Raw genomic sequence first — 26,272 nt, 5'->3', positions numbered from 1 at the left:
TACTTTTCTTGCACACCATTTTTACCACTCATTTCACAGGTACCCCTAACATTTTCAGCAAAGTTACTCCAGTGGAAGATGCATGCATCGCCCTCGAGTGATTCACTTAACGGGACGGTGGGCACGAGGCACTTAATGCAGTGGTCGAAGTGAGGGGGAGCGGTCGGGAGCGGTGCTCCCCTACTTTTTTAAATTACGTTTTACTGCTCTTATACTTTTATTTTAAAAAGAAACCGTTCCGGAATGGTTTCGTTTTAAAATAAAAGTGTAGGAAGACGTTGCAGCTTGCACTTTCAGTGCACTGCACTGAACGTTCCCTTAAAAAGCAGGTGCAAGTGTTTGGGGGTTTGTATTGTGTGTGGGAGAGGGTGTGGTGATGGGGTCTGTGGGGAGTGGGTGCAGGCCAGCAGGGAGCATAGTTCCACTACTACTTTTCGTACACTTCGACCACTGACTTAATGTTACTTTCATTTTCATTAAAAAAAATGACCAGCCCACCGCCTTGCACTAGAACGTGCATGGTGGGTGAGCGTTTCAACGTTATTGCAAAGTTTATCTATATAGCGCCTATACACAAAGTGTTTCAAGGATGTCCATTCACCTCTGTGTCTCCTCCACCTCTCTTCGTCACAGTCTCTATCGCAAGTTTCATCATAGTATGGAGGCAGAATGTTGCATCCAGAGTGGGCGGAAATCGATTGGCCGTGTGATTGCAATTGTAATGGGCGGTCATATTGCCTCTGTCCTCACCCCACCGACAATAGCTCAGGGTTATTTTATATTTTGTATATTTTTGCTGCTATTGTTTCTCATTGTTTTGCTTCCTGAGGTGGGGCCACCGACTTTGGCGGATCCGGCTCAGCTGAGGATCATGGGCTGGGCTCTCAAATGTCAGAAAATGCCAGTTCCCCTCGTTGCTTCCGCCGTCCCATGGGCCCGAGCCAGCGCCGTGGCCTGTTTCTGGTGTGACGCAGTTCATTCAGACAGCTCCGGGCCCGCCTAAACCTTGCCTGAAAGAGGCCGTGAGAGGGGGCGCGGTGGGGGAGATGAGAATGAGTTACTGGCATGAATGCAATCAGCACACGAGAGGCCCTTTCAAAATATGTGCCCCATTTGGAGGGAGCCTGGAATGCTACTGTTCTGTGAATCCCCGGCAGACAATGGGGGCCCGGGGAATGTTAACATGCCCTGGGAATAAATCTTGTTCGAAATGAATAACGTTTTCCTCTGGAAGGAAGGCACTTAATCAGCGTCTGAAGGGGCCTGGGGAAGGGACGTAATCTAACGTTCCAAGTGTCCACAGGAGTACACTTTGGGAAGTTTTGGGGCAACATGCAGAATTTCTGGATAGAAAATAAAGGTTCTCGGGTGCACGTTCGTTTAAAAGTGCCAGGCTATTATTGAAGTCTATGTAAAAAGGACGAGTAGGCACTTAAAGGGTTAAAAGGCCTGTAATGGTTTAAAATTAAAGGCCCTTGGAACTGGTCAAAATTGAGACTGTGCTAAAAATGTGAGATTCGGCCCCATCACAGAGGTCTTGTCGTGACTTAGGTGCGCGCAGGAGCGCGCGTGTGTGTGAGAGAGAGACTCATGAGTGTGGCCCCTAAGCGCTCAAGCGACCCCAATGGGAAGTTAACAGGAGATCATGGTCTGTAAAGGGCTTTGGAATCGCAGAGCACATATCCTGGCAGAAATACAGGTATGCTGGTATGTTTCTCTGTTCAGGACTCCATCATGTCTAGTCCATGTAGCAGGACACATCTTGGCCCCAAAGTCGTATCTGGCCCACAAGAGACATAGGTTTTACTTTGGAGCTACAGCATGCCTCTGCAGCTCTGGTTATAGCCGGTTGTCTAATACTTCATGGCTACGTAGGGACGCCCCTCTCTAAGGTGACCAGCAAAGGAATCAGACCCATGCGGGCAGCATTGTTGGCGAGTGTGAGAGACAAAGCCCTTCCCAGCTCTCCAATGAATAGTCCTTCTCCCTCACAGAATGCTTCCAAGTCCTCTTGTGGCCCCTTAACATCTTCAACTCTCCCACATCCACAGCGGAAACAGTGTCAGTTTCCCTGATGCTAATCCACGAGCAGGCTCATTTGCCTCGTCTCCCCCTCTTCTCTTGAGTCCATGCACCTCCGTTGAAGACCAATACTGCTAACCACAGTCAAATCACATCCTTTCTTCCAAGGTGCAAGTCAGTGGATCAGCACTAAATTGGTTACTTCATTCCACAATGTTTTCAAGTTTTCTCTCAGGTTAGCCAATCAGCAGTCAATCTGGGGTCTATAGTCTGTCCTCCATGGCTATGGGTGCTGTTAGGACTCTAATTCTCTTTTTAGGCCAATTTCCTGGCAAAGACCAAAATTATCCATGGTAATGAGAGTTATACTCACTTTTTTGTAATGAGGGTGATCCAATACAGTAAAAGCATGCATTTTATATTATGCACCCAGGTATACTGCTACTGGGAAGAGGGATAGGACTAAAAGAGGCCGTGAACCGCTCAGCCATGAAAAAGGCCAAGTGTTCAATTCGTTGAAAAGCTCTCCCCGGTGTGCCTTTTGCAATGTCACAACGAGTCAGGCTAGAAAGATGGTTGATCTTATTTTGAAATCTGTATTTTCCCATCAGTCAATTGACATACAAATTGCTCCCAGATTTGACAATTTGCTGCGCCCGCAAAGCAGTTGAGGTGGATTTGTAGCGATCGGAATCGCAACATGTTAACCGGCATGTTTCAGATTTTGTGGATCCAACTACATTATTTTTGGCCCGAGATTAATCCAATTTACTTCTGGACAAAAGCATGTGTGGGCTCCTAATGTGCTAAAATCTACAACATCTCCTTTGCAATTGCCCCAAATCGAGGCTAATGGCACCCAGTGGGGGTGCACTTCGTTTATACTTTTGAAAACGTTAATGTCCTTAATGGCAAAAGGCCCTGTCTGGGAGGACCTAGCGATGGACATTAATTATGTATACAGTAGGCAAAACCTTGGCTCTTAATTACAGACAGACCTACAAGAAAAGGTTGCCCACTAGAACAGGCTGCCTTGACAAACACATGTGACCACATCTTAAAAGGAGAAAAAAACCAAAGGCCCACAGTGCCAGAAAAGCCTTTCGTCTGTGAGCCGCTCATATTCATGTTACTCCCCGTTGCAATGATCGGGAAAAGTGTAGATACTCTGGGCCTCATTTACAGAAACGCTTTCAATGGGACTTTCCCGTGTAACAAAATGTTTTTGTAAATCAAGGTCCCCTGTGTATTCATCTCACTGGTTTTTACTCTGAAGTTCTGCTTTTTGTGTTCTGTCATTGCATTTTTTTTATAGCGCAATTGCTGCCATTTGCATGGTCTCTTGGTGCTTTGGGCACTGTGGGAGAACGGATTGTAAATAGTTAATAGGTTAGTATGGGAAGAGCGTGCAAGATTGATTTGCCATTGTGTTAATGTCTGCAGATGATAAACCGGCTCTGTGCGTGTGCACGCTTCTAGGGGCTGGATTCACAAATATCTTTTCAATGGGAAAATCCCATTGAAAAACGCTTACGAGAGAATCGGCCCCAGGTGTTTTGGTGCGTATTGCCTTAGGCATCGCCTGAGTGTACCCAGAGGTGGATGAATGTGTTGTGCATTAGGTCGCTGTCTCTTTGTGTTGTTGTGTTTGAGAGTTATGGTTCTGAGGGCTAGTTTTAAGTATTTTGGATCTGCCAATGATTGTGGTGCTGTGCAATTTAAAGAATGACTGTGCTGCCGAGAAGTGCATGGTTTAATGTTCTATAGTCCTATCATGAAGAGCTGGTTCACTCAAGCCTTTAAATTAAATGGGCTGGCACTGCCCCAATTAAAGGAAATCCGCCTTGCTGAAAAGTGCTTAGAATGACCTCCCTTTTGAGAGTGCTAGTGCTGTCACAATGCCAGTATTTCAGTCTACCTGAGATGCATAGCTGTTGTCCCCTTTATTTTGAAATCTTGCTGAGGGGTGCTGGCTCTGTCCCATTTTAAGGGACACAACCGTACAGCAATGTTATGCCCGTCTTTGCCAACGCTCATTGCGTAGAAGCACCAGGCATATTTACAGTAGGGGTGTACCGAATAGTACATTTACTATTAGGCCGAATACCGAATAGTTGACCTAAGTATTCTGCCGAAGCCGAATACTTACTCGGAGTAGAATTTCGGTACACCCTTAATTTACAGCAAACATTCAGTCTCCTTCAACTAAGCATTTCATTGCAAACCTAGCTCTGTGGGTTGTTGCCTGTGACAAGTGGGCATGCTTAGAGTCACTGGAGTATTATGGTAAGTCAGGTCTAGACTCTATTGTGCATATTTGACCTCATTGTTTTTGGCAGAGAGTGCGAGAAGGCGTTTGCTTCCATTTTTCAACATCTTAAAGTTTGCGTTTTCATCAGATCTCTTGCATTTTTGAAGGCATTTGTTTATCAGCAGGACTTTCATTTGGTGTTTTACTGAACCTTACTACCAGCATTAATTAAATGTGAAAGGAATGGCGATGCTCCAATATAGGGTTTGAGATTTAGGGGCACAAACGACCGCAACTTAAATTAAAGAAAGTATGTATGCTATGTTACTGGGATTTATACCGCCCACTGCTGCCATTGCATGATCCCGAAGCGCTGTTTAATTTAATGTAATGTAAGTGGTCTTCCAAAGCGCCCTCTGTCCCGATTGGTGTACTCGCTGCACATGAATCTGTAAGAAAAAGGGAGGTGGGGTTCATTAGTGGAGCAGAGGGAGAGGCAGGTGCGAAACCTGTCTGTTTGTCAATATGCTCTCTGTGGGTTGACAGAGGAACTTGGAAGTATGTTACCCATAGGGAAGCGCCCAAGATCTGATAGACAGCAGCGCTTTGCATCTGGTTAGCCGTTGAGCATAGACTTGGTTTGGTGAATGTTGATGTGCTTACAGCTGTGCCTGTGGCAGACATCTACGAGGGGTTTGTGCGTGTAGTGTTAGAAGGTCGCAAATCTTAGAGGGGGGGTCAGTTAGTCAGTGGAGGGGAGTAGGCCTTGCAGGCAAAATAGTCTGCGGCCCTGCACTCCTACCCCAAACCATTTACACGCAGGTCCCATTTCTCTAGCTCACAATGCCACCTGTCAATCCCACTACCTTTGTGTGTGTGTGTGTTGTGTGTGTTGTGTGTGTGTGTGTGTCTCTCTCTCAGATATGGATACGCTGTACCCTATGATGAACAAGATAAGCATCTGCGAGTTGGCAGATGAGAGAAAGAGATTGCCTGGAAACTACATGAGCTAATCTCCTGCTAAGGGTTATGGGAGGCAAGAACTATTGGTTCAGAGGGAGGGCTACTTGAAATTTGAAGATCACAGTCACCCATTTCACCTTCCTTAGTATGTTGGTTGGTGGGTTGAGCTATGCCCCAAACCTCACTCTGACATGCTCAGGTGCTGTTCTCACCTTTTGCCCATCAAGGGAAGGCAAGGCGTTTGTCAGGCCTTAGTTGGGGCAGAGAGCAGAATCCCTACTCATTTCTCCTAGAGGTCTAGCCTGCTGTCTCCGACAGGCGGTTTTCACACAGTTCATAAGGAAATTCCCCTCCTCCCCCAATGGCTACAACTCACCAGGTTTTTATTGCGGCACCTGGACTTTGGTGCCAGAGTGATTTTTCTTTTTTTTTCTTCTGTCCAATATGTTCAGTATGTCAGAGTGATGCTGCAACCCAGCCTGCAGGGGGATTCCTGACAATGAAATGAGGAGTAGAAGGTGCGGTGCAGATTCCTCAAAGTGGGGCATCTTGGCCTAAAAAAACAGGAAGAGGCTTGCTGCAGGATGGTGAAGAGCACTGTCTGGGATGGGACAGAAAGGGATTTTGGTTGGGGGAGATGACTATCTCTGTGGCCACTTGCTACCCATGGGTCTTACAGGGAACCTCTTACAAAGATGTCTGCTTGTTCCACAACTACATGATGTAACATGCTTTATCCAGATTTAAAGGGCTGACTTTCAAGGGTAGAGAGGGGCTGTCTGGGATGAGCATATGTACAAGATGTGAGCTGTTCTCCCTCAGGGTGTCTCCAGGAGCCCGTAAAGGTACTGTTTAATGAATTAACAGCTATTTACACTACATTCGAGAGGGAGGAGGAGAAAGTCTACCTCCGTTAAGCAAGTGGGGTGTTGACTGAATGGTGCTCTTGCGTGTGCAACGTTTGCACAATTCTGAAAAGATGTCTGAGGAAAAATGCCAGAGAAGACATCACAGGTACCCCCAACTTGCCCCTAAACTGTGCAGCTCCTTTGTGTTGCTTCTGTGACCACAAAAAGCAATGTAGCATTTCCCTCCCTCTAGCCAGCTGACAACTGTAGACTGGGGATGTGCAATACAAAGAAGCTTTTTATCTCCCTGAAAATTGAGCAAAAGAAGCATCTGTGCGGGTAGGGACCAGAATGATGTCTGTAAGAGCTCCTTTGGACTACCCAGCCCATTCTATAGATTATGCATATGCATGCACATAGATGCACATATACACACACATGTATACAAACAAACATATGCATGTACACATACATATACATGTACACACACACATTTATTTTCTTACTGCACCGTGAGCACCAAAATGACATAACAGTGCCTATGCTGTGTGCGTTATAGTATCCAGGGACAGACCATCTTTCCAAGCTTTTATAACAAATCTGCTAGATTTGTTTAGAAGTGTCAGGGACTAGGGGGATTGCAGGATATTAAGTGGCTCATAGGTAACTTGAGTTTTGTTGCTGTCCTGTCAGTATTTAAAAATAATACTATGCAAGTGGATAATTGGACTTTACCACAATGATTCGTTTTTAGAGTTCACTGATTGGTAGCAAAGACACACATTTTCCAATTGTTTTCCAACAAGGAGGAGGGCTGAGGCGATCTACTAGACAGCATTCATGCCATACATGCCATGCAGTCTGTATCTTTCTGCATGAAAAGCAGTGGAAGCAAGACAACACGATGGAGCACCACAGGTTCCATCCCCGGGTCCGCGCTTAGAAACCTCTGGGTATAAAGCGCGTTATAAATAACCCATCATATACGGTGGACATACTGAAACAGTCCAACAAGCCACATAAAGCATTTGGCATTGGCCATCTTTTGATGCCTTTGGGGAACTGGCAAAACACGTCAGCCATCGTAAAATCGGCACAATAACCCCATTCAGTAAAACAAACCTATGTGCCTAAGCTAATACAATAGCAAAGAAATGGCTTACACGACCCACTGCATAAAGCGACTGCAGATAATACAAGCAGGCCCCATCATAGATGGCAGCAAAGAATAACATGTGATTCAAATTAAAGGCGAAAACATGCCATTTGAAGCATGTACGGAGTTGGTGGATATTAGTTGAAAAAGAAGACGCCTGCACTGCCAAAGGAAGCAGTCACTGGCGCAATATGGAGCTTCTTCTAACTAGAGCTCATCAAATCTCAAAGGACATGGTGATAAAGGTGCCGGAGGCAGCAGGGCAGCACCACGACTCTCTGCTGATATAGTGATCAACACATTGGAAACTAATCACAGCTGAATTTGAGTTTGCCTATCTTTTGTCCTTCATATTCATAGACTATGTCTAACAAACATGGTTTGTTCAACTTGTTGATGAGCCCAAATGAAGGGATGACCAGCAGTGCTTTTCCTGCGAGATTATGAACCTGTCTACTTTCCAGGTGTTGGGATGCTGTTCCATACTTGTCCACCCTGGCTTGTGTAGACCGACCTGGCGCTGAGGCGATATTGTAAGTATTAAAGGTGGGAGACATGGGCCAAAGCACACCTGCTGGTTGGCTGAGTGGCAGCAAATGGGTAGTGGAATTTTAGCAACTCAGATATCATCTCTCCTGACTTCTGCAAAGTCTGTTACCTACATCACTCTCTAAACACGAGCCTCAAACTTCCGTGACGATAGCTAACATAATGTTCTAAGCAACTGTACATAACAAAGCCCGAAAAATCCTTGAGGCATTCTATCAGTTCATCAAGTATGAATCAACAGCAGAAATACTAGAGTTCTTTGAGTTCTTGGAGTTTCAAGATTACCTTTTGGTTCTAGATACAAATATGCCAAGCATAGCGTAATCACAACACACTATTATCACCAGCAATGCTCTCAGCGGGTACTTATTTATTTAGTCATTTTTACATTTGTAAAACTTCTGAACCCTGAGGCATCGGAGCGTTGTTGCGAACAGTTACATGATAGAAAAAGCTTCAATATAGGAGTGTCATACTTCATATTTCCATAACATACCATCATCCAAAAATGAACTGGACACACCAATCATCTGAAAAAATATCTGTCTCTTTTGACTTGATATGGTTTTACTCTATAAAACCATATGACTTTACCCTCTTTCAAGACTCAACAGGTTGAGAGCTATGCCCTTATGGAAGCTATGTTCTCATCAAAATCACTATTAGATTCTCAACCTTTCACCACCTATTATGCCTTCTTTGGCTGCCTGTCTCTGACTTCCAAACCCTTCTCAACACATCCCTTTTTGATGACTTGTTTGCCTTCTTTATGTTAAGTCAGTCAACATTCATATAGTGTCAATCACCACCATAGTGGGCTTGTTAAACATGTCCTTAAAAAAAATGCAGATCAAATGTGGTCTTTGTGTTGTATGGTGATAGCCTTCATGAGTGCGGCCAGATATTCCACTCCTGTGCCATCAATGTCTATAAAATAGGAAGAAACATATTATGAAATAGGTCATAGGAAGATTCAATTGCAGGGATTTCTTGGGGGTGGGTGGGTTAGGGTAATGATAAAGCTAGCAGGGGATTGGTGGGGCTGCATGGTGTCTCCCCTACATACATTAACAGTTAAATGTCCTACAATTTGATGAATTCTGCCTCAATTAAAAAAACTAGATGAAATCACATAGATCCATGAAGTAGCAGGACATATTTACGTCACTCTGCCCAACTGACCGGAACACAGTCAGGGCTGCCTGAAGGTTTGTCCGGGCTTGAGGGATCCCATCTCAATATGTTTTAGGGGCCCCCATCCCCTTGCAAAATGGTCTGGGGCACCTGTGGGGTGCCTGAATAATAGTTACAGAAGAATGCAAGAATGCGGTAGGCATGTTAATTGCTGGAGATTACCATAGAGCAGGCAACCAGTGGGGGAGCTGAAATGTTGAATGGCCACTGAAGAGCTAATGATGGCTCTTCATCAGGAAGGTGTTATGTTATGCCAGAGCACCGGTTCGGGAGACCATGCACATGGCAGCAGAGCTCAGATATAGTTTGGTACATGGAGCGCTTTTTTTTTTGTCTTGGTGGCAGAGCGAAGGGTGGGTGCAGGGGAGTGCATTTCTGCTCAGCCTGCTAGTTAAACATTAGAGAGCGTCATTGTTTGTGGCTTTTGAAGTGGACGGCTCGCTCATGGAAATAAGAGGTTACGCCCTACTGTTCTTGGGGGGGGGGCTCGTTTCCTTTAAGCCGCTGCCGTCATAAACTCCCCTGCGTAGGCGGCCTGGCCCAAGGTACACACAGGCGGAGAGTACGTGCCTGAATGCAGCCTTTTCAAAGGCTGAAGAATACAGTTCTAAAAACTCTCCTGACCAGGAAGAGTGTTTTTTTGCCGGTTATTGCTTGAGGCAGAGCACAGAGCTCTGTGTTGTTTGCACGAGAAGCTCTGGTAATTATTGAAGCAGTCGAATGCTTTCGTCGGGTACCTGTCTGTGTAACGTGGCCCCGCTACCTGCGTCACTGCCCTGTTTATGCCACAGATGGCTGGATTTCAGCTGCGCCGGGCGCAGGCGGTGACGTCAGCAGGCCGGCCTCGCTGCGCGCCTCGCTGCCTCCTGCAGCTGCCTTTCAAGGAAAAGCAGACCTCTGAAGGCTGCGCCTCTCTGGCCCGGCCTCACAGATCCGCTCGGCCTGGGCCTGGGTCATTTATATACCTCTAATCAGCGCCACTAATTTAATTCCTCAGTTGTGTGCCAAGCTTCTCAGTAGGAAACGTAGCGTGCAATTTCCTTTGTAGTTTGTTTGGTGGTCTGTCGCTTGACCACTGGTTTCGCCACAGCAGTCTCGTGAGGAGAACGGCTGAAATACAGCCTTCCAGTGAGATGTTTGCTCGATTAGAGCATTTGGAAGCTGGCGGAATTCAGCCCTGTATACATATCCTTCTATACTACGACCTCCCCCCGCCCCCCCCCAAGCTTCTAAAAGTGGCGTCAAAGAGCCTGCACAGTATGATCACTTCTGGGAGAGGCCATACACTGTGAAGCACACCCGAACCGCAATGTGCGATGCCCAAGGATTGCCAGCACACTGGCTTTCATTGACTCCTTGTGTTTGCATCTAGTTATTTTTGTTTAAATTTACTTTTTAAAAAAAGGCTGCACATAGGGAGGGAACGAGTACACCAGAATAAGTGTATTCATTTGCTTAGTTGTGCAACAGTAGTGCATGGAGTGTGATGCAAAAGGAAACACGCTAATGGGATTGTGTTTTTTGTTATCAGTGTAACAGTCTTAACGCCCATACATTTACTACAAATCACAACATTTCCCTGATTTAAATATTTACGAAAGGGATCAAAAATGCCAGGAAGCTCTTTAGCTCCAGATTAGCCTAGAAGAGTGGGACTGGCTTGACACCAACAACTACCAGGAACTACCATTAACCCCCCTGCAGGCCAGTGAGTGCCATAGAAGCCTGCCTATGCGACCATGTCTCAGTGTGTTTGAGAAACCTCCAGAGGACATGTATAGAATACGAGCTATAGTGTGTGTCCCCTGCTGAAGTTAGATTCTATATGGTATTTATTAGCCCTCCATTCCTCAAAGGCAGCCCCAGCTAACTGAGGGGAAATACCAGCCCCTGCAGGGGGCGCTTGAGGGACGTCCCACATAGTGAGACGCCCCTCTGGCAGCCCCCATCCCCGCTATGGAGGTTCCCACCCCTTCCGCTCTAGCACAAGTGGGGGCGGGCATCCCCAAGGCGGCATTTCCGGCCATCCCTAGGGACGGCCTACAAATACAGAGGAGGACTGCAAGAAGGGCCTCTTTTGCAGTCCTTCTCTGTCGAATCTGTGATCTGTGTTTCCAAAAATGAAAAAAGGTTGTTGGACTATTATTCTCTGACTGCTCAGGTTTTGGTTTCTAAGATCTGTCATCCTCACACGACAAGGGGGTGGGGGGTGCCAATGGGGGCTGATACCCCTATGTGATGGCAGATAACCAGCTGTTTCTTTTAATCCCTGCTCATCATTTTCGATCCCTGTATTATCAGCCCTGCCCTGGGGTGGAGTGTTTGGTTTCTGTAATTCTAAGGTATCAGCGATGGCAAATTAATGTATTGGAACCACCTCATGGCTTTGCTTTGCCACGTTTCGTTGGGGCGGTTTGCCCCTCATGAATAATATGCCGTTTTGCTGTGGGCCAATCTGTTGGCAAGATCGGACAATCACATGTGACCTCTTTGGCAAAGCACATAGTTCTCTTTTGTTGTTTCTTAGTGCAGACCGACTCCTCTTTCCATTTCCATGATAATACATAGCATACTTTGATGACTCTTCGACGTCAAAAGTCATGAATAACATTTTACCGACATATGACTGATACTGGATATGACCCGGTCAATTAAGAGTTGCTTGATCAGCCAGTGGACATGTCTAGGTTCTTCTGAAATAGGTAGATGAATGGCAGGTTGGAATGACGCTTACACACATAAGTAGTACAGAGTAGAACTGTATTGTAAATATTGTTATTGCACATACAGTATATGTGGCTGTACATTGATCTCTGGCACGGGTAGAGTAGCTCAGTGGCAACGTGCTCGTCTTGGAAGCAAGACAACGCAGAGCAAAACATGGTCGAATCCCAGGTCCATATTTAGATACCTCTTTGGTATTAAGTGTGTTATAAAAAACAATTATCATTATAAGTAATGTTTATCCATTTTCTCTTTTAGAATCTCATGGCCCGGGCATTGTATGACAATGTCCCCGAGAGTGCAGAGGAGCTGGCATTCCGAAAAGGAGACATTTTGACGGTGATTGAGCAGAATACAGAAGGGCTGGAAGGATGGTGGCTCTGCTCTTTGCACGGTCGGCAGGGCATTGCCCCCGGTAATCGCTTGAAACTTCTGATTGGCCCGGTGGATATGTCGCCCAGCCATAACATGTCCAATACAAGCGCAGCAGCTCAAGTGTTTCATCAGCAGCAGGTCTATCAAGTGCCAAACTCACTTCCCTCTTACCTGGATGGTGTGTATCAGGTTCCTCTTGCCCATCAGAACAATGGAATTTACCAGGTGCCACGAGGCCTTGCTGTGCAGGGACAAGATGTGCTGCAGGGTCCAGCGGCTGTGCCGGGAAGTGCACTTGCTACGGATGGTCCTCCAATGAAAGGCAAAGTGAGTGCAGGCTGCTTGAATTCAGCTTATGGTGTTTTGTGTAAAGTTTTTGTTCATGCATTGCCTCATGGAGTGAAAGGAATTCACTGGGGTGTGCAGAATGTATGGACCATTTTGACAACGAATGGTATATACCGCTCGCTAGTGTTTGACACACTGAAAACAAATGCCCGAACAACAGTCGCCCACATTTTTCTAATACATTTTAGTTTATTTGAAAACGTTGCCTTCGGAAAACAGATTGAGTAAATATGTCAATTGGCATCAAGGCTTTAATGTCCTCAGAGGGGAAATCCTGTATTTTTGTGAAGAAAGTTCTCCCTTTCTCACACACTACTTGAAGTTGTTTTTATCATTTTGCTAGTTGCAGGCCATGGGGTTTTTGCAACCCGAGTTGATGGCCTACTAGGCCCTCGAGTATCCTTTTTGCCAGATAGAGGCCGTGTTCCATGCAAACTGCTGGCTGTCCAAATATAAACTGGCCACGGAGAGCTGCAGAAAAGATGCTTCTGCAGAGGTGGCTTTTTGCTATGCCCAGCCCGTCTGTGTAATATATATGATGTGTTCCGGAAGTGGCAGGGAACGCCGCTTGAAGAGTTCATTGAAGCGGATGGCGTTCTGATGATTGCCGTTTACATTGCAGGCAGGAAGGAGTTCAGTGGCCGTTTTCGCTTCTGGCAAAATATCGAAAATGTGGTACATTTTCTAAAAACAAATCCTCAAGGCTGACTGTTTCCAACCCAGGAAGTACTTTTCCCTTGCGGGTGTTCATATAAGAGGCCATCGTCTTTTTCAGTAGAAACTTCTGATCGTCGTGACTTCCTCTGGCTGTTGTATTCGTGCAGTGCTGAGAGGGCAAAACACAATTGTAAAAATATTCTTATGTCTCTGTAGGTACAGCCTTGTTGAGCCACAAGGACTTTGTCCTCGACTCCCCATGGCTTTTGCTAAGCCAATTAGTCTTAACCCCTTAACAGTGTGATGGCGGACTAATCTGGGCTTTCCTATTAAGGAATCATTTAGGGTACACGTGTAATAGATATGGCTAAATGTTGTGTTATCTTATTCAGCTTTTATACCGCATCAATATCCATTTATGGTCTTACAGAACCAAGGGTTATTCGAAGTGTGGCATATTGATCCCCCGGCTCGGCACTCTAGACCGTAGTCTGCAGAAGAAAGGGATGGGGCGAAGCATTGGAGGAAGGAGGGTATAGATACAATAAGAAAGGGTGTTAGGCTTCATTTAGGTGCATTTGGGAACAAAACACATCATACCAACATTGCAGGACATTTGTTAGCAGGTTAAAATGACATGGTGCCGTTCAACAAAACATGGTATAGTATACCTGACCTAGAAAACATAGCATTTCAAAGCAAGGCACCGCATAAGAAAGGCAACACAAGGTCTTTGGGTGGTATCTCTACCATTCTTGGTCACAGTTGTTAGGCGGAAACCTGTGCAGTTCCCTCTGGGACCACTGCAAAAGATTTAGGACTACAGGTGTTTGACGGTGAACCCACTTGGTAGCAGTCTGTACCACACAGATTCACTTGGTAGCTGTGGCTGAGCAGTCAGTCCCTCAAGAAGAGTTGAGAAGTATGTGGAGTATACAAAATAGGGCAATTCTTCACGGCAAGACAAGCAAATACGCAACAAGGCTTAGTGTAAAGATATTAAGGTATTTATTTATAGCGAAACAGCTATCAAAAACACTATGGCACTTTCACGGCAAACAAATCAAACACAATTACTCTACGAAGAAGAAACAATCAATCCCCCGAGCAATATTTCGACAAGTCTAGGTTCTACCGGTACCACTTATTTACAGACAGAGGTGTATACCTCAACCTAGATGGCACTCTAATATTAGTTAGGACGGGAGAGAAAAAGATAGGCGGTTACGAAATCAACACAGTTCAATACTTCACAGATAAAATGCAAGGCAGGAAGGCAAGAATCACAATAGATCGTAAGGTTCAGAGGCCAGGCCCACTCGGAGAGAGGCAAGGCGATATGTCCCAAAAAGTCTCTAGTGGAGATGTTTTCAAGTCTTTGTAGCAAATTGTTATCAGCAGATTGAACCAGTTCAGAACAATAAATGAGAAAAGCTTGGAGGCGACCCAACGGAAAGGAGAGGATTAAGACCCCTCACTCGAACCGATCGAAAGGGAAGCCAGGCGGACACGGTACCTTGTTGTGGAGGGAAGCTCCCGCGGGGGCAGTTGTTCCTGGTGGTGGATGCACGTCGGGTCTTTGCCAAGAGTAGAGATGATCTCGTCGTCGAAGAAAAGTGAAGTCCGGTGCACCACCAGGGAAGAGACCAGCCGCGGAGTGCTCCGTCACAAGGCACCACCTTTTGGTCGCGGTACAGGGGTAGTGGCTATCCGGTTGCCGAGGTGCTCTGCACAGGCAATTCGACCACTGCGTCCTGAGGCGAATAAAAAGCAAAGGGGACTGGTTGTTCCCACCAGTCAGGGGAAGAGACTCTCCGGCAGGGAGATCTCCTCTGTCGTCGGGAAGTGGTGAGTCGGTTCCGCAGGGCTCCATCGGAGGTGTCGTCGTGCAGGTCGGCTCAGCGTTACCCTTGTCGGATTCTTAGGTCCTGTGGCGACTTCTGAAGATCCAGTCCCAAAAGCCCTGCTTTTATGCAGAAAACCCCCATTCATTCAGCCTAGCTGTCAATCAACACATGCTAAGTGGTGAGCGGGAAGGCTCACCACTTGGGCCAATCACTCCAGAGTGCGACCGGAGTTGGCAAGGCAACTCGGTCCAGGGTGCCTAAACCCCCTCCCACACCCCTGTGGTAACCCAGACAGAATGGCACCACTTTGGATGGTCTCTGTACAGAGCCCACCAAAAGTGGAACAAAGGGCTCGACCTTTGGTTTAGGAGTCACAGAGACGAACACAGACGCCATTTTACAAACCGAGTTCTGGCAGAAAATACCATCCGATAAACTTATTTAAGATAAGTAGATCGGTGGTACGTTAGAGATTAACGAGAAAAAGTATCAATCTCCAACAATGGGACGAATCCCATAGGGTTATGTTCGAGGTCGAACATAACAAGTAGTTTCCACTGCCACCAGCCAAAACTCGACGAGGGGGGACGGGACAGTGCCCCCTCGAGTAACAGATCCAGGAGTAATCGAATTACCCCTACTAGTACGTCCACAATAAGATGGTTTGTACTAGTCCTGTTAGTAAATTTAGGTCTAGTAAAGCCAATGGTGACTTTACATGCCCGGGGAGACAGTAGTCAGTCCCCGGGTATGGAGTCTATGGTGGAGGTCCGCTAGGACGCCCCAGTGTTATGGCACGTAGGGTGCGGTGTAACACACATAGAAAAACATATGAGACCCTATGGAGTAAAAGCCCATAGAACACATTGACATTCAAAGGAATTACACACATTCATGTCCAAGAGTGGGAGGAAAAGAGTCTCACTCTTGGCAGGATGGAAAAAAACAAACTCCAGAAATCCAGCAAAGCTGCTGGGGGACTCACTAGGTTAGGAAATTCAGCCTAAACAGAGAATTCTCCCTAACAGTGCTTTTTCAACATCTGTAACATAGACAAGCATTGCATCATGTATCCGTGGTCCCTAGGAGATCTTGGAATAAGCCTACGGCCCATCATTCCCAGGCTTCATTGCATTGATGGATGCTGCTGCTACCGCCTGGCTGGAGCTTATTTCATGGTGTCGGTCTATGCTCGTCTTCCTGATGTCATTATATGAATCTCTGTTTCCAGGCCTAATCGATGGCCATTCTCTCTGTCCATTAGTCCCCGATTGGGCAGGTCCTCTGCCAAGTCCTGATGTTACTCTTTGTTCTACTTCTCCAAAGGAATAAGCAGATCTGATCTTCTGTTCTTCGAAGCATATTCCCTAGAGATTTGGTCCTTTCATCATAATTGACGTGCCTTCCTCTAATTTGCTTTTTGCCCTTGTTTGGCACACTTTCTAATTCACTGATGTCCTTCCTTGGTGCCTGCAAAGAGCTGCGCACAGTGATAGAACGATCTTGTGGGCCTTTTCTTTGGATGCTTCTGTTAATGTTCAGAAAAAGCGCCCGGTGCATTTCGAGCTGCATTGTACGATGGTGTACCCACGTCTCCCTTGTCATCAGTAAACACTGCCAGGCTCTTTTTCTCGTCCACTAAAATATCGACTGATACACGAGAAAATGTATGACCCATATAGACTGCTATATTGGTTTCCTGCTTAATCCTCCTCTGGCAATCATTTGCCTTTTCCCCAGGTATCTGGACCGCTTTGGAATATTAGCATAGGCTACTCATTATGTAAGATCCTACTCAATTTCATCCACGAACACGTTAAAGAACAGGGGATCCACTTTGGAACCATGAGTACCCGTTTCTGTGCCCCAGGGCACTAGAACGTTTCCCTTTAATGGCCGTCAAAGGAAGAATCGGTTTTAAGCAGTTGCCAACCTAAATCCAAGGTACTGTTGCACGGCATTCGTAAAGCACTCCTCAGACATTAGTATGTCCTTGTAGCGCGCTCTGGACAGTTCAGGTGTGCAGTGTTGCGCGTCTCTGAACTTTTGGAGCACCGTTACCTGACGGTGCATAACAAATGGCTGTGCATCATACATTGCAGAGAAGTGTAAATTTCAAACAATTACCTTTTTGATTACGTAGTAGGCATTAGCATAACTTTTAACGAGGAACGTCCACGTGTGGCAAATACATGGTCATCGCTCCTGCCCCACCGGCACGTGGCGGCAGAGTCATGCTGCTGATGGAGATGTGCATGGTTGCAGTGTCGTGTGTGTGTGTGTGGTTAGCTATGTCAGTTGCTTGTGCTGAATGCATGCCTGGCTGAATAGTGCTGTTACCCTTGAGAGCATCATGCAAATATTAAAGCTATTGAGAAATATTGTTAAGAGGAGAAGAAAACTTACGCTGGCCGGGCCGTAAGGTGATGGTTGGTTAGGTAGAAGGAGTGCTGGAGTGGAGGGCAGTGAGTGCAGGAGGATTTAGACAGGCGGCGGCAAGGCAGGGACAGTGAGGTGGCAGATACAGCGGAGTACGCAGGCAAAATATAAAGATGGAGCACCTGCGACAAACAAAACCGAGACGATCCCAGCTGCCACCATTAACAATCAGCACCCCTGCGCCTTGGCGACACACGAATTTTGCGTGGGATCTATGAAATAGCCACCTTTTCAGGATCCGCATTTTTCTTTACCTTCTCGGCCAACTAAGCGGGTTCGTTTTCAAGGACTAATGGGTGTTAATCCTGATTAGCCACTGTCCAGGAGGCCATTAATAATAAGAAGTGGATAAATTATGCATTTAGGTGCTAGCTATATAAGTCTTTATTTTCTAGGTTTTCGCTTTGCCTGCTTTCGAAAGACCGGCATCAACTCTGCCGTCTAGCTGTCCTCCAAACTATGCCTGCTTTTCAAAAATGAAGTGTGGTGGTCTCAGTGAATAAACCCATAGCCCCGATCAGAAGCAGCTTGCGACCAACCGTAAGGGACATTGGAAAAGGAGGGAGCGCATGGGCAGCCTGCCACAGTTATTCCTTGGCATGGGCGCCCTTTCTTTGTGGCAGCAACTTTGCACTCGTGTTACGAAGGGTCCTCGAGTTTGTCTTGGCCGGTGCTGGTATATTTCCCTAAAAGTGTAGTTGCTTATTTGACAGCGCTATCTGTGGGCGTTTCTTTCACATATCATGAACAGGTCTGATGAGGTGTCTACTTTGGGTTAGGTTCTGTTGGGTACCCATACTACTGATGCTCATTGATAAACTTGATACAGGATTGGTTACACCGTAGACTGCATCACCTGAGAACCAGTGGAAAAAGACCTTCATCTAATTAGGTCCAACGCTGTGTTAACTCGCAGAGCAGATGGGGAGGCAGGATGTGGATGTGCGACTGTCGACCGGGTAAAGTGCTGAGCGCTTCACCTGATTGGATGCAGCTCGAGGCAGAGGAGGGGAGCGGCCCTTTGGGCTGCTGCTGGCGCATTCGGGCGAGTTCATTCCATGTTGCAAGTCCCTTGCCACAGGCTGGGTCTGCAGAGCCAGGGAGGACACTGCTGGAAGCACTTGGCAGGCACTCTGCGGCAGTTTAAACTTGTCTGCAGGTTTATACTGGCCGCAAAGGGCAGATGTTTCCCCTTAGCGACTCCGGCCTTGTCTTTTCCAGAACTTCAGAAGGTTTCATTGCAGACTTGTGCTCCTGCCCAAGTGTCCAGACGTGTTTCCTACGGCCGGTTTTTATTTTCAGACACTTTGAAGTCTTGCCATCTTGCTTGAAGACAGTCAGGCCTTTGCTTCGTGAGAGACCGGATCAGCGGTGATCTTCTGACCTCCATGTCAGCAATGTTGTAGATAGCCAGTAAGTTAGCTCAGTGGATGGAACACCCGCGTGGCACTTTCACTAACCCTGCATTCCCGGACTTATACCTTTAGATGGTCCCACTCTATATATGAGCCTGCAAGCAAATCCCAGAATGAAGCTGGCTGTGGTCTGAACAGGAGAGGGTGAAGATCTGGCTCATGACATGGTGCCACTTAATAGCCACGCAGAGGGGCTGGGGCCAGTGGGCAAAGCCATGCACCGGCAATGGGTGGGCCCAGTGTCGCTGTGTGCAAGGTGTCACTAGATGGCGGGTGGAAGCTTGGCTCTAAACCTGCTACAGGTAGTCGTGTTGTCACTGAGAATTCCGCTTTTCCTCCTGCGTCCTGGGAGCAGTGGTTTGGTACACTCCCCCCCCCCATTGCCCGCTCGCTCTGCTGAAGGGAGACTTCCATGGTCTGGGGCAGGATCCTGGGACGCAGGGCTATTGGTGCTGCAAATGTAGAAAGCAATTCGGGGTCTGTTGAGCAGAGAACTGCAAAGCCTGTGGTCTTCCGTGGCCTTGCAGAGGAATGATCCTCACTGCCCTGAGCATCTGTTCCCCACCCTCAGGCATGGCGGGCAGCTTGGGAATGAGCCACAGCTCAGTATTTTTTCTCCCTTACTAGATAAGAAAACAGCAGTATCGATACATACTTCGCTGCCGTTGGATGAGTCACTTCTCTGTACACTCGCCCGCCGTGCCTTGTGAGGGACACCAGACAGATATTTTCTGGAAGGCATTAGACCGCATTTATTATAGTTATTACATTCACCAAAATGCGACAAAGCCATATATGCTCAACGACATTAACTGTTACGTCATCAATATCATCATACGTCATCATTACATCATTGTCATTAATCATCTATTAACTACTTAGCGTGGGGGGGTGGCAATGGCCATCCGCCCCCCCATGCTCCTGGAATGGGTCAGAGGGAAATACGTGGCCACCGAAACTGACCAGCCCCCCATCCCCCCTCCCCCTTTTCACAGAGCGGTGAGGACCGCTCGCTGAGCCCCTGGCATGACTCCTCACTGTTCCGAACCTTGGACCATAACATAGATCAGCAATAGTGACCCTAAATGATTGAGCCCATAACTCAATTCAATGGAATATGCCCCATCCTATCACTACAGGGCCACAGAGCAATCGGTCAGGGGCACTTCCCACTATATGCTCAGTCCCTATGCCCGTCTCACGAAACATGCTAAGGCTACATGCATTGATCTTTGTACCATTGAGCAATTGTCCACCATAGGTACCCTCATCGTCGCCTCAATTGACGCCCACTCTCAGGCCAGTGGCAGTGGCCGGCAGGATCTTGCAACCCTTACTTTGTACATACATAACAGAAATCCACTCCCAAAAAGTTCAACCGGTGCCCGTGGCATAAGCCATCCAGTAATTTCTTGTTTGCCCCTGTCATATTGGACCAGGCACTGCACTCCTCTTCCACCGTATGTGTGGCCCACAGATGTTAACACCCTTCGATGCCCACTTTTGCCCCCCCCCCCGCCATCCGGAACAGCCTGGCTGGCACTGGTGACCATCCACCCACCAGTATGCCCCGGGGCAGCTTCCTCCATCACAGGGTATCCTCTAGAGATAAAATACAAGAAATGTTAATACATATCACATGCTAGTCTTCTTTCAACCCACGCCAAGCCCTGACCGAACCACCAGGGCACTGGCAACCCACAACCAGGAGTCACACCCCCCAGAATCCATTGGCCACCCCCAGAATGGTGCTGCATACTCTAGCTGCACCACTGCACCAAGACCTGCCTACCGCCAAGGGCAAACTCCATCCCTACAGCCCACTAGAAACGCCCCCCATCACTGGAGGCTCGGTTACATAGCATGGGGCAAGGGCCCCCATGCCATAGATATGCCCCACCACAACCTCACTCCACGCACTCTGAACGTCACCCCCAGCCCCCGGCGAGCCGGTGACCGCACACACACCCCAGTCTGTGCAACGGCGCTCAGGCATACCACTGCCTCCAGCTCAAGTATGACCCACTCCATGTCTTACTGAACTGGCATGGTGGTGAGGCCTCTCTTTGGGCCTAGCCTCCCACCCATGCACACTTTTTGGAGGGCGATACCAGGAGGTATGAAAGTGAAAAATCGAAACTTAACCTGCCACACGATAGACACGATAAAGCACCAAGCTCGCCCGGTGCGCCACCCCCAGAAAGTTAACCGTGGGACCAGATGAATCTCAGCCGTCCTCATTCCATTTCCTCCTTGTCGGTAACCCTCCATGTTGCTGCTTGCTTGACTGGTGCCTTCCCCGCTATGCTACCACAGCACAATTTTTTTTTTTTTTAACGGGCTGCTTCTCCAGCTCGCTGTTTGGTTGAGCGGCGGTCCCCACCAGTGACATCGTTCCAGCACCAGGCAAATGATCACCCCCTTTTAGGTGTCCCTTGATCCTCGTCCTGTCGACGTGCTTCCAAGCCACGGCCCTAGCTCGGCACCAGCTCTGGTGTTGAGTGCACCTGGAAGTGGTCTTATAGTGCCAAGAAACGTCTTTTGGTGAGCGCTTGCTTTTGCGATTTTGTGATGAACATGCCATAGCAGTGTAGTGCCATGTTTGTGTCTCTTCAGCGTGCACTTTCTGCCAAGCCCCACATATTCTATTACTGGACACTACAGTGGATATATTCTAAATGTTTGACTTTTGCCTGACGTGTGCTCTCACCTTTAAAACATGTCTACTGCATCTCAGGAAAAGACCTAGACAGAGCCATGTGCCACCTCTCGCACCACCTGTGGCATTCCCCAGGGCTCTATCCTCTCACCCTGGCTTTTCAACCTCTACTTGGCCCCTTTGGCCTACCGAATCTCTACCTTCTCCTCTAACTTTTAGTGCTATGTGGATGACAATTGGCTCTCCTTCCGGCTCCCCTCGGCTTCCTCCCCTCTTTTGCTCATTCCTGACTATCTATCCGTGATTCAGGAATGGTGTACCTCCAATGATCTATGCCTTAATGCCAGTAAGATGGAGATCCTTCTCATTGGGACCCCTGCTCCCGCCTTCCCTCCTTGGGCCTGCTTCCTTCACCTACCTGTGAGGCAAAAAAACTTTGGTGTCATCTTCGACTCCACTCTCTTTCTCTCCTCACATCACGGACGTCTCTAAGAAGTCCCACTACCAGCTGCACCTCCACAGAGGCATTTTTCCTTTTCTCACTTTCCCCCAGAAGCTCACTGTCTCCTGAGCTCTGGCTCTCTCTAGGCTGGACTACTGCAGCAGCCTCTTTCCCAAACTGTCTTCTGCTGCTCTCGGCCCTCTGCAACTAATCCAGAACAGGACTGTGAGACTTATCCTTGGCATCAAGCCCAGGGACTGTATTTCTACAGCCCTGAAATCCCTCCACTGACTGGCTCCCGGTGGCTGCAAGGATAAATCGAGACCCTTTGCATTCTCCACATGGCTTTCTTGGGCCGGAGCCCACACTGCATCCAATGCTCTCTTCCTAAATGCCTTCCTTCTTGAGCCCTTCGCTCAGCTACCCCCAACTCTCTAAGGGTTAGACGCTTCTCCAGGCAGAAAGTGGAGGGTAGATCTCTCTCCTCTGCAGGTGCCTCCCTCTGGAATGGCCTCCCTGCCCCTCTTCAACTTGAGCCAGACCACCTGAGGTTCTGGAAGCATCTCAAAACTTTGATATTCTCCTCTGCTTTCTCTCTCTCTCCCTCCCCTGCTGACCTACCTGTCTGCTGCACTGACTGGTTGCTTGGCTACGCTCAGAGTCTCACTGGGTACAAGGCTCTCTCTTGATCAGTCACCCCTGCACTGCCTCCGGGCTCCCACGCACATAGGGGCTCTAACTGTAACCTCTACAGTCCCTTGCCTCCTTGCACTTACCCAGAGCCGTGCTGCCCCTGTGCTGCACTTGCTCCAAACAACTCTGCCCTGTTCCTGTTCCTCCTCTGGCACTTCTACCCACCTTCCCCTTGCGCTTCTCGTTCTCGCACCATCCCCCTTTTCTCCCCTTGCACTTCTCGTTCTCACACTTGCACGATCTGAATGACACAGGGCCTAGTAAGATCGTGTGTCTTGTCCTCCCTCTACCCCCCTCCCCCCGCCTTGTCGTGCCTAAAAAACACTTGTTACAGGTGCGTTATGAATGACTTATACTATGTGGAGTCCCTGTAAATCTTTGAAATGTGTCTGTCTTTGACTGGCAGAGACATTTTTTTGCGTTTTTACTTGTAGTCTTTTTAAACCTCGATATTGGATGCTGCCTCTTTGAATTTGAACTGCAAAACCACAGCTTCTGCCTACATTTTGAAGGGATGGGCTGCTGTGAAAAACCTGCCACAGGCTGGGGTAATGGCGGAGGGGGCCGTCTCATCTGTAGCTCGTCATAGAGGATTAGGGTGACCAGACGTCCTGGTTTTCCCGGGACAGTCTGGGGAAATCACCCACCGTCCCAGGGTCCCTGGAGTTTTTTCATTTTAGAAACCCCGTCCGGGGTTTGCAGGGTTGGGTGGCTGCAGTAATTGTTGATATTTTTTTTTTTCACAACAGTTTCAGAATTTTGAAGTTGGGGGATAGGTTGGGGGTTCGAGCCAATCAGGTACAAGTCACAGCCCTTACTGGCTGTGCCACAGAGGCTGGTTTGGAAACGAGTGTACAGCAAGCCTTGTTATATCAATTAGAGCAAACACCTGTCTTGAATTAACATGCCAAGATTCACAGACAAAACTGCACAAATGAGATCATATACAGTTTATAGAAAGGAGAAGTGCTGGAAATATGATTGGGTGGTGGTTGTGGGGGCGTGTTCTGGGAGGTGTGGTAATTGGTGGGCTGCTATGGGTAGTCCCTCTTTTATGTTGTTGGTCGTCCGGGTTTTTCGTTTTGGAAATCTGGTCACCCTATGGAGGGTGCTTCTTTTCTGGCTCTTCTTGTTTGATCTAGAGGCGGGGATCCTACACCGGACACCCACAGATATCTTGTATAGCCCCTTCCAATCACAAAGCCGCCCAAAGACCTGTTTCAAGCATTGCATGCGAGGCTATTTGTGGAGAACCTACATCTTAGAAAAGCTGTGTGATTGGCTCCGTGCAAGTGCTTAAATATATCACACTGTGGAAAAGAGAATGCCTCGAAGCACTGGGCTGAGAGGGCCACGCGAGCTTTCAAGCTGCTTAGGTTAGGGAAGCAAGGTTCTACAAAGGAATGCACACTGTTTTACATTATTACATTTTTTGTCCCTTTCAAATGTAAAAAAGTCACCCTGTAAGAGTTTGGAGCTTATTCACAGAGATGTTACATAGAGGTAGTGGCTCTGATCTACTCTTTGCTTACTCCTGTAAAGAGACTATTCACTTCACCGAAATGTTACCCGGAATAACTCTTGGCTTATTCCGGAGCTTGCTCTTGAAAAGAGGTGAGTAACTTTTACCATTGGCAACATTTTTGTGAATCACATATGGGCCTCATTACAAGTTCGGCAGTGCTGGAAAAAACAAGTGGTAATTCTGTTACCCCCACTTTTTTAGGGCAGTAACAGAATACCTGCTGTTTTTACTGCAGCGCCGTACTGCAAGTTTGGCCTTAAAGTGGAGGACCCCCCCCCCACATCATGCTGGAGGTAGAGATCCACCACTTTAAGCCCAACTATAGGTGGATTTGCCGTTTGCAGCAATGCTTGCGAAATCCCCCTTACAGTCCAAAAATGGGGAGTAATACCATCTGTGCACAACTTGTAATCATGTGGCCTAAGCAGGTTTGGTGGTAATTCAGCAGATTTACAGCCAATTACCACCAAACTCGCAATGAGGCTGATAGTCTCTCTCCAGTGGTAATGGCTGAAATATAATGGAAATTAGGGAAGCAGTAAAGGGTTAATCTTCTCTATTCTTTCTAGGAAAGGACAATCACTTTTTTTCTGTGCTCCGAGATGTTTTCCTTGCACCAGGAGACCCCTTATCAAAAGTAACATCCAGTTGCTCAAAGAATGCCCTCTACGGGCATGCAGTCTGTCTCTGAGCATTCTCAGTGGCAACAGACCTGGGAACTGAGCAACAAAGAGATATGATGTAATTTGGCCAGAATCACACAATGCGGCCAAGTTGAGAGGCCGGCACTGCAGCGCATGGCTTCTGGATCCACAGTGGAAATCTATGTACGTCGTCGCAGTGGAGGAACCCATAATGTTGAGCGTAGCATGGAGGAATGCTGGCCTGGAGCTTGGGGACCGGCTGTTGGACACATACAAGCCTCTTCCTCTGCTTTCCATCCGTGTGCAGCAACAGGCCTTCTGCTGAGGTAGCATGTTGTTTCCATTGAAATTACACAGTGGGCTCGGAAGCATCCCTGTGGCGGCCTGCAGGTAATTATGGCCAGCGCAGTCATTCCTGGGACGCCAGGACGTTGCTGCGTCAGCTTTTCTCCCCTTAGCAAAAGACCACTTCTGGGAAGGAAACGGCTTTCAAATTCATTTGCTCACTTCTGGAGCTGACTGAACAGACCCTGGCCAGGCACGTGGACGTGATGCCTGCTGACCAAGATGTGGGACTGGGCGCTCTCTACCCCACGACAAGCAGGCGCGAAGTCTGGATTTAATAAGCCTGACCTGTAATTCAGTTCCAAAACACAGTTTCTGCACGCCCTCCTCACAACAACGCGCACGTTTCTTCTGTCTAGAGGCGCAACACAGGTCTGTGTGCTAGTAACTCAAGTCATGGGAAAAATATCACATTGCACGCTAGTAGCCTGCCATAAAAAGGCCTCTCACCACCTCAATTCTATTGTGGCGAGTGCACATTTTGCACCCTGTATAAAGAGGAACTGAATCTTCGTTTTTATAAAAAGTAAAGTGGATCTATGAACTCCACAATTGACTTTTTATTCCTCAAAATTATTTTCAAATTGGGAGCTTGGGGCGCTGCCCTCTGTTCTGACTTCTGGCTCTGCCATGGCCTTCAGTTAGAATTCTTTAATCGGCGGGAGGACTCGTGTGTGGCTTCCACCCCCTTAGCATTTCAAACAAGATGGCCGGCAGGCCTGGGGCTTCCATTAAGCCCTGGCATGGCATGGCAGAGGAAGTCATGTTTCGTAAATGCTGGTGCACAAACACTTCAGTGGTGGGTTTTCAAAGTCTTCATTAAAAGCCCCCAGAGTGGGCAGAATGGCAGGGTGCACCACCCCATCAGGTAGTGCCGGAACTCTGGAATATGTGCCCAACTTGTTAGCCTCTGTTAAAAAACAAGTCGGCCATTATTCGGCTGCTCTATCCAGACAGTTACGCATCTCCTGGTGGTCGTGTCTCTATATGGTTTGCACTTGTTCCTGGCTCCCTGCTGGAGACAATGTGGCCCGATGTGCTTGGCTCGGGCTCCAGCTCTGTCTGGCCGCTCAGGCGAGTCTCCGTCTTCCCATCCCACCCTTTCCACCCACAAGAATGCTCGCCATCCCAAATATCCTCTCTTGTTGATCATTTCGGTCTTTAGGGAAGATGTCA

General features: G+C 47.7%; 1 protein-coding gene across 4 annotated transcripts in view; it reads left to right on the top strand.

Annotated features, from left to right (window-relative positions):
- Nucleotides 1–26,272, top strand: part of NEDD9 (neural precursor cell expressed, developmentally down-regulated 9) — a 78,771-nt gene that overhangs the window by 8,365 nt on the left and 44,134 nt on the right. For 3 of the 4 annotated variants that reach the window (XM_069620718.1, XM_069620717.1, XM_069620716.1), the window contains exon 2: nt 11,966–12,409. The exons of the other annotated variant lie outside the window; for it this stretch is intronic. In XM_069620718.1, the coding sequence (XP_069476819.1) occupies nt 11,966–12,409 (444 nt within the window). The remainder of the gene's footprint in view (nt 1–11,965; nt 12,410–26,272) is intronic. 4 annotated transcript variants of the gene reach the window in all.

This window comes from Ambystoma mexicanum, chromosome 5q, assembly GCF_040938575.1.
Source record: "Ambystoma mexicanum isolate Mex_15411 chromosome 5q, UKY_AmexF1_1, whole genome shotgun sequence".
Taxonomy (NCBI): domain Eukaryota; kingdom Metazoa; phylum Chordata; class Amphibia; order Caudata; family Ambystomatidae; genus Ambystoma; species Ambystoma mexicanum.
Note: the sequence above shows the minus strand (reverse complement) of the source record. Positions and strands in the feature narration are given on the sequence as shown.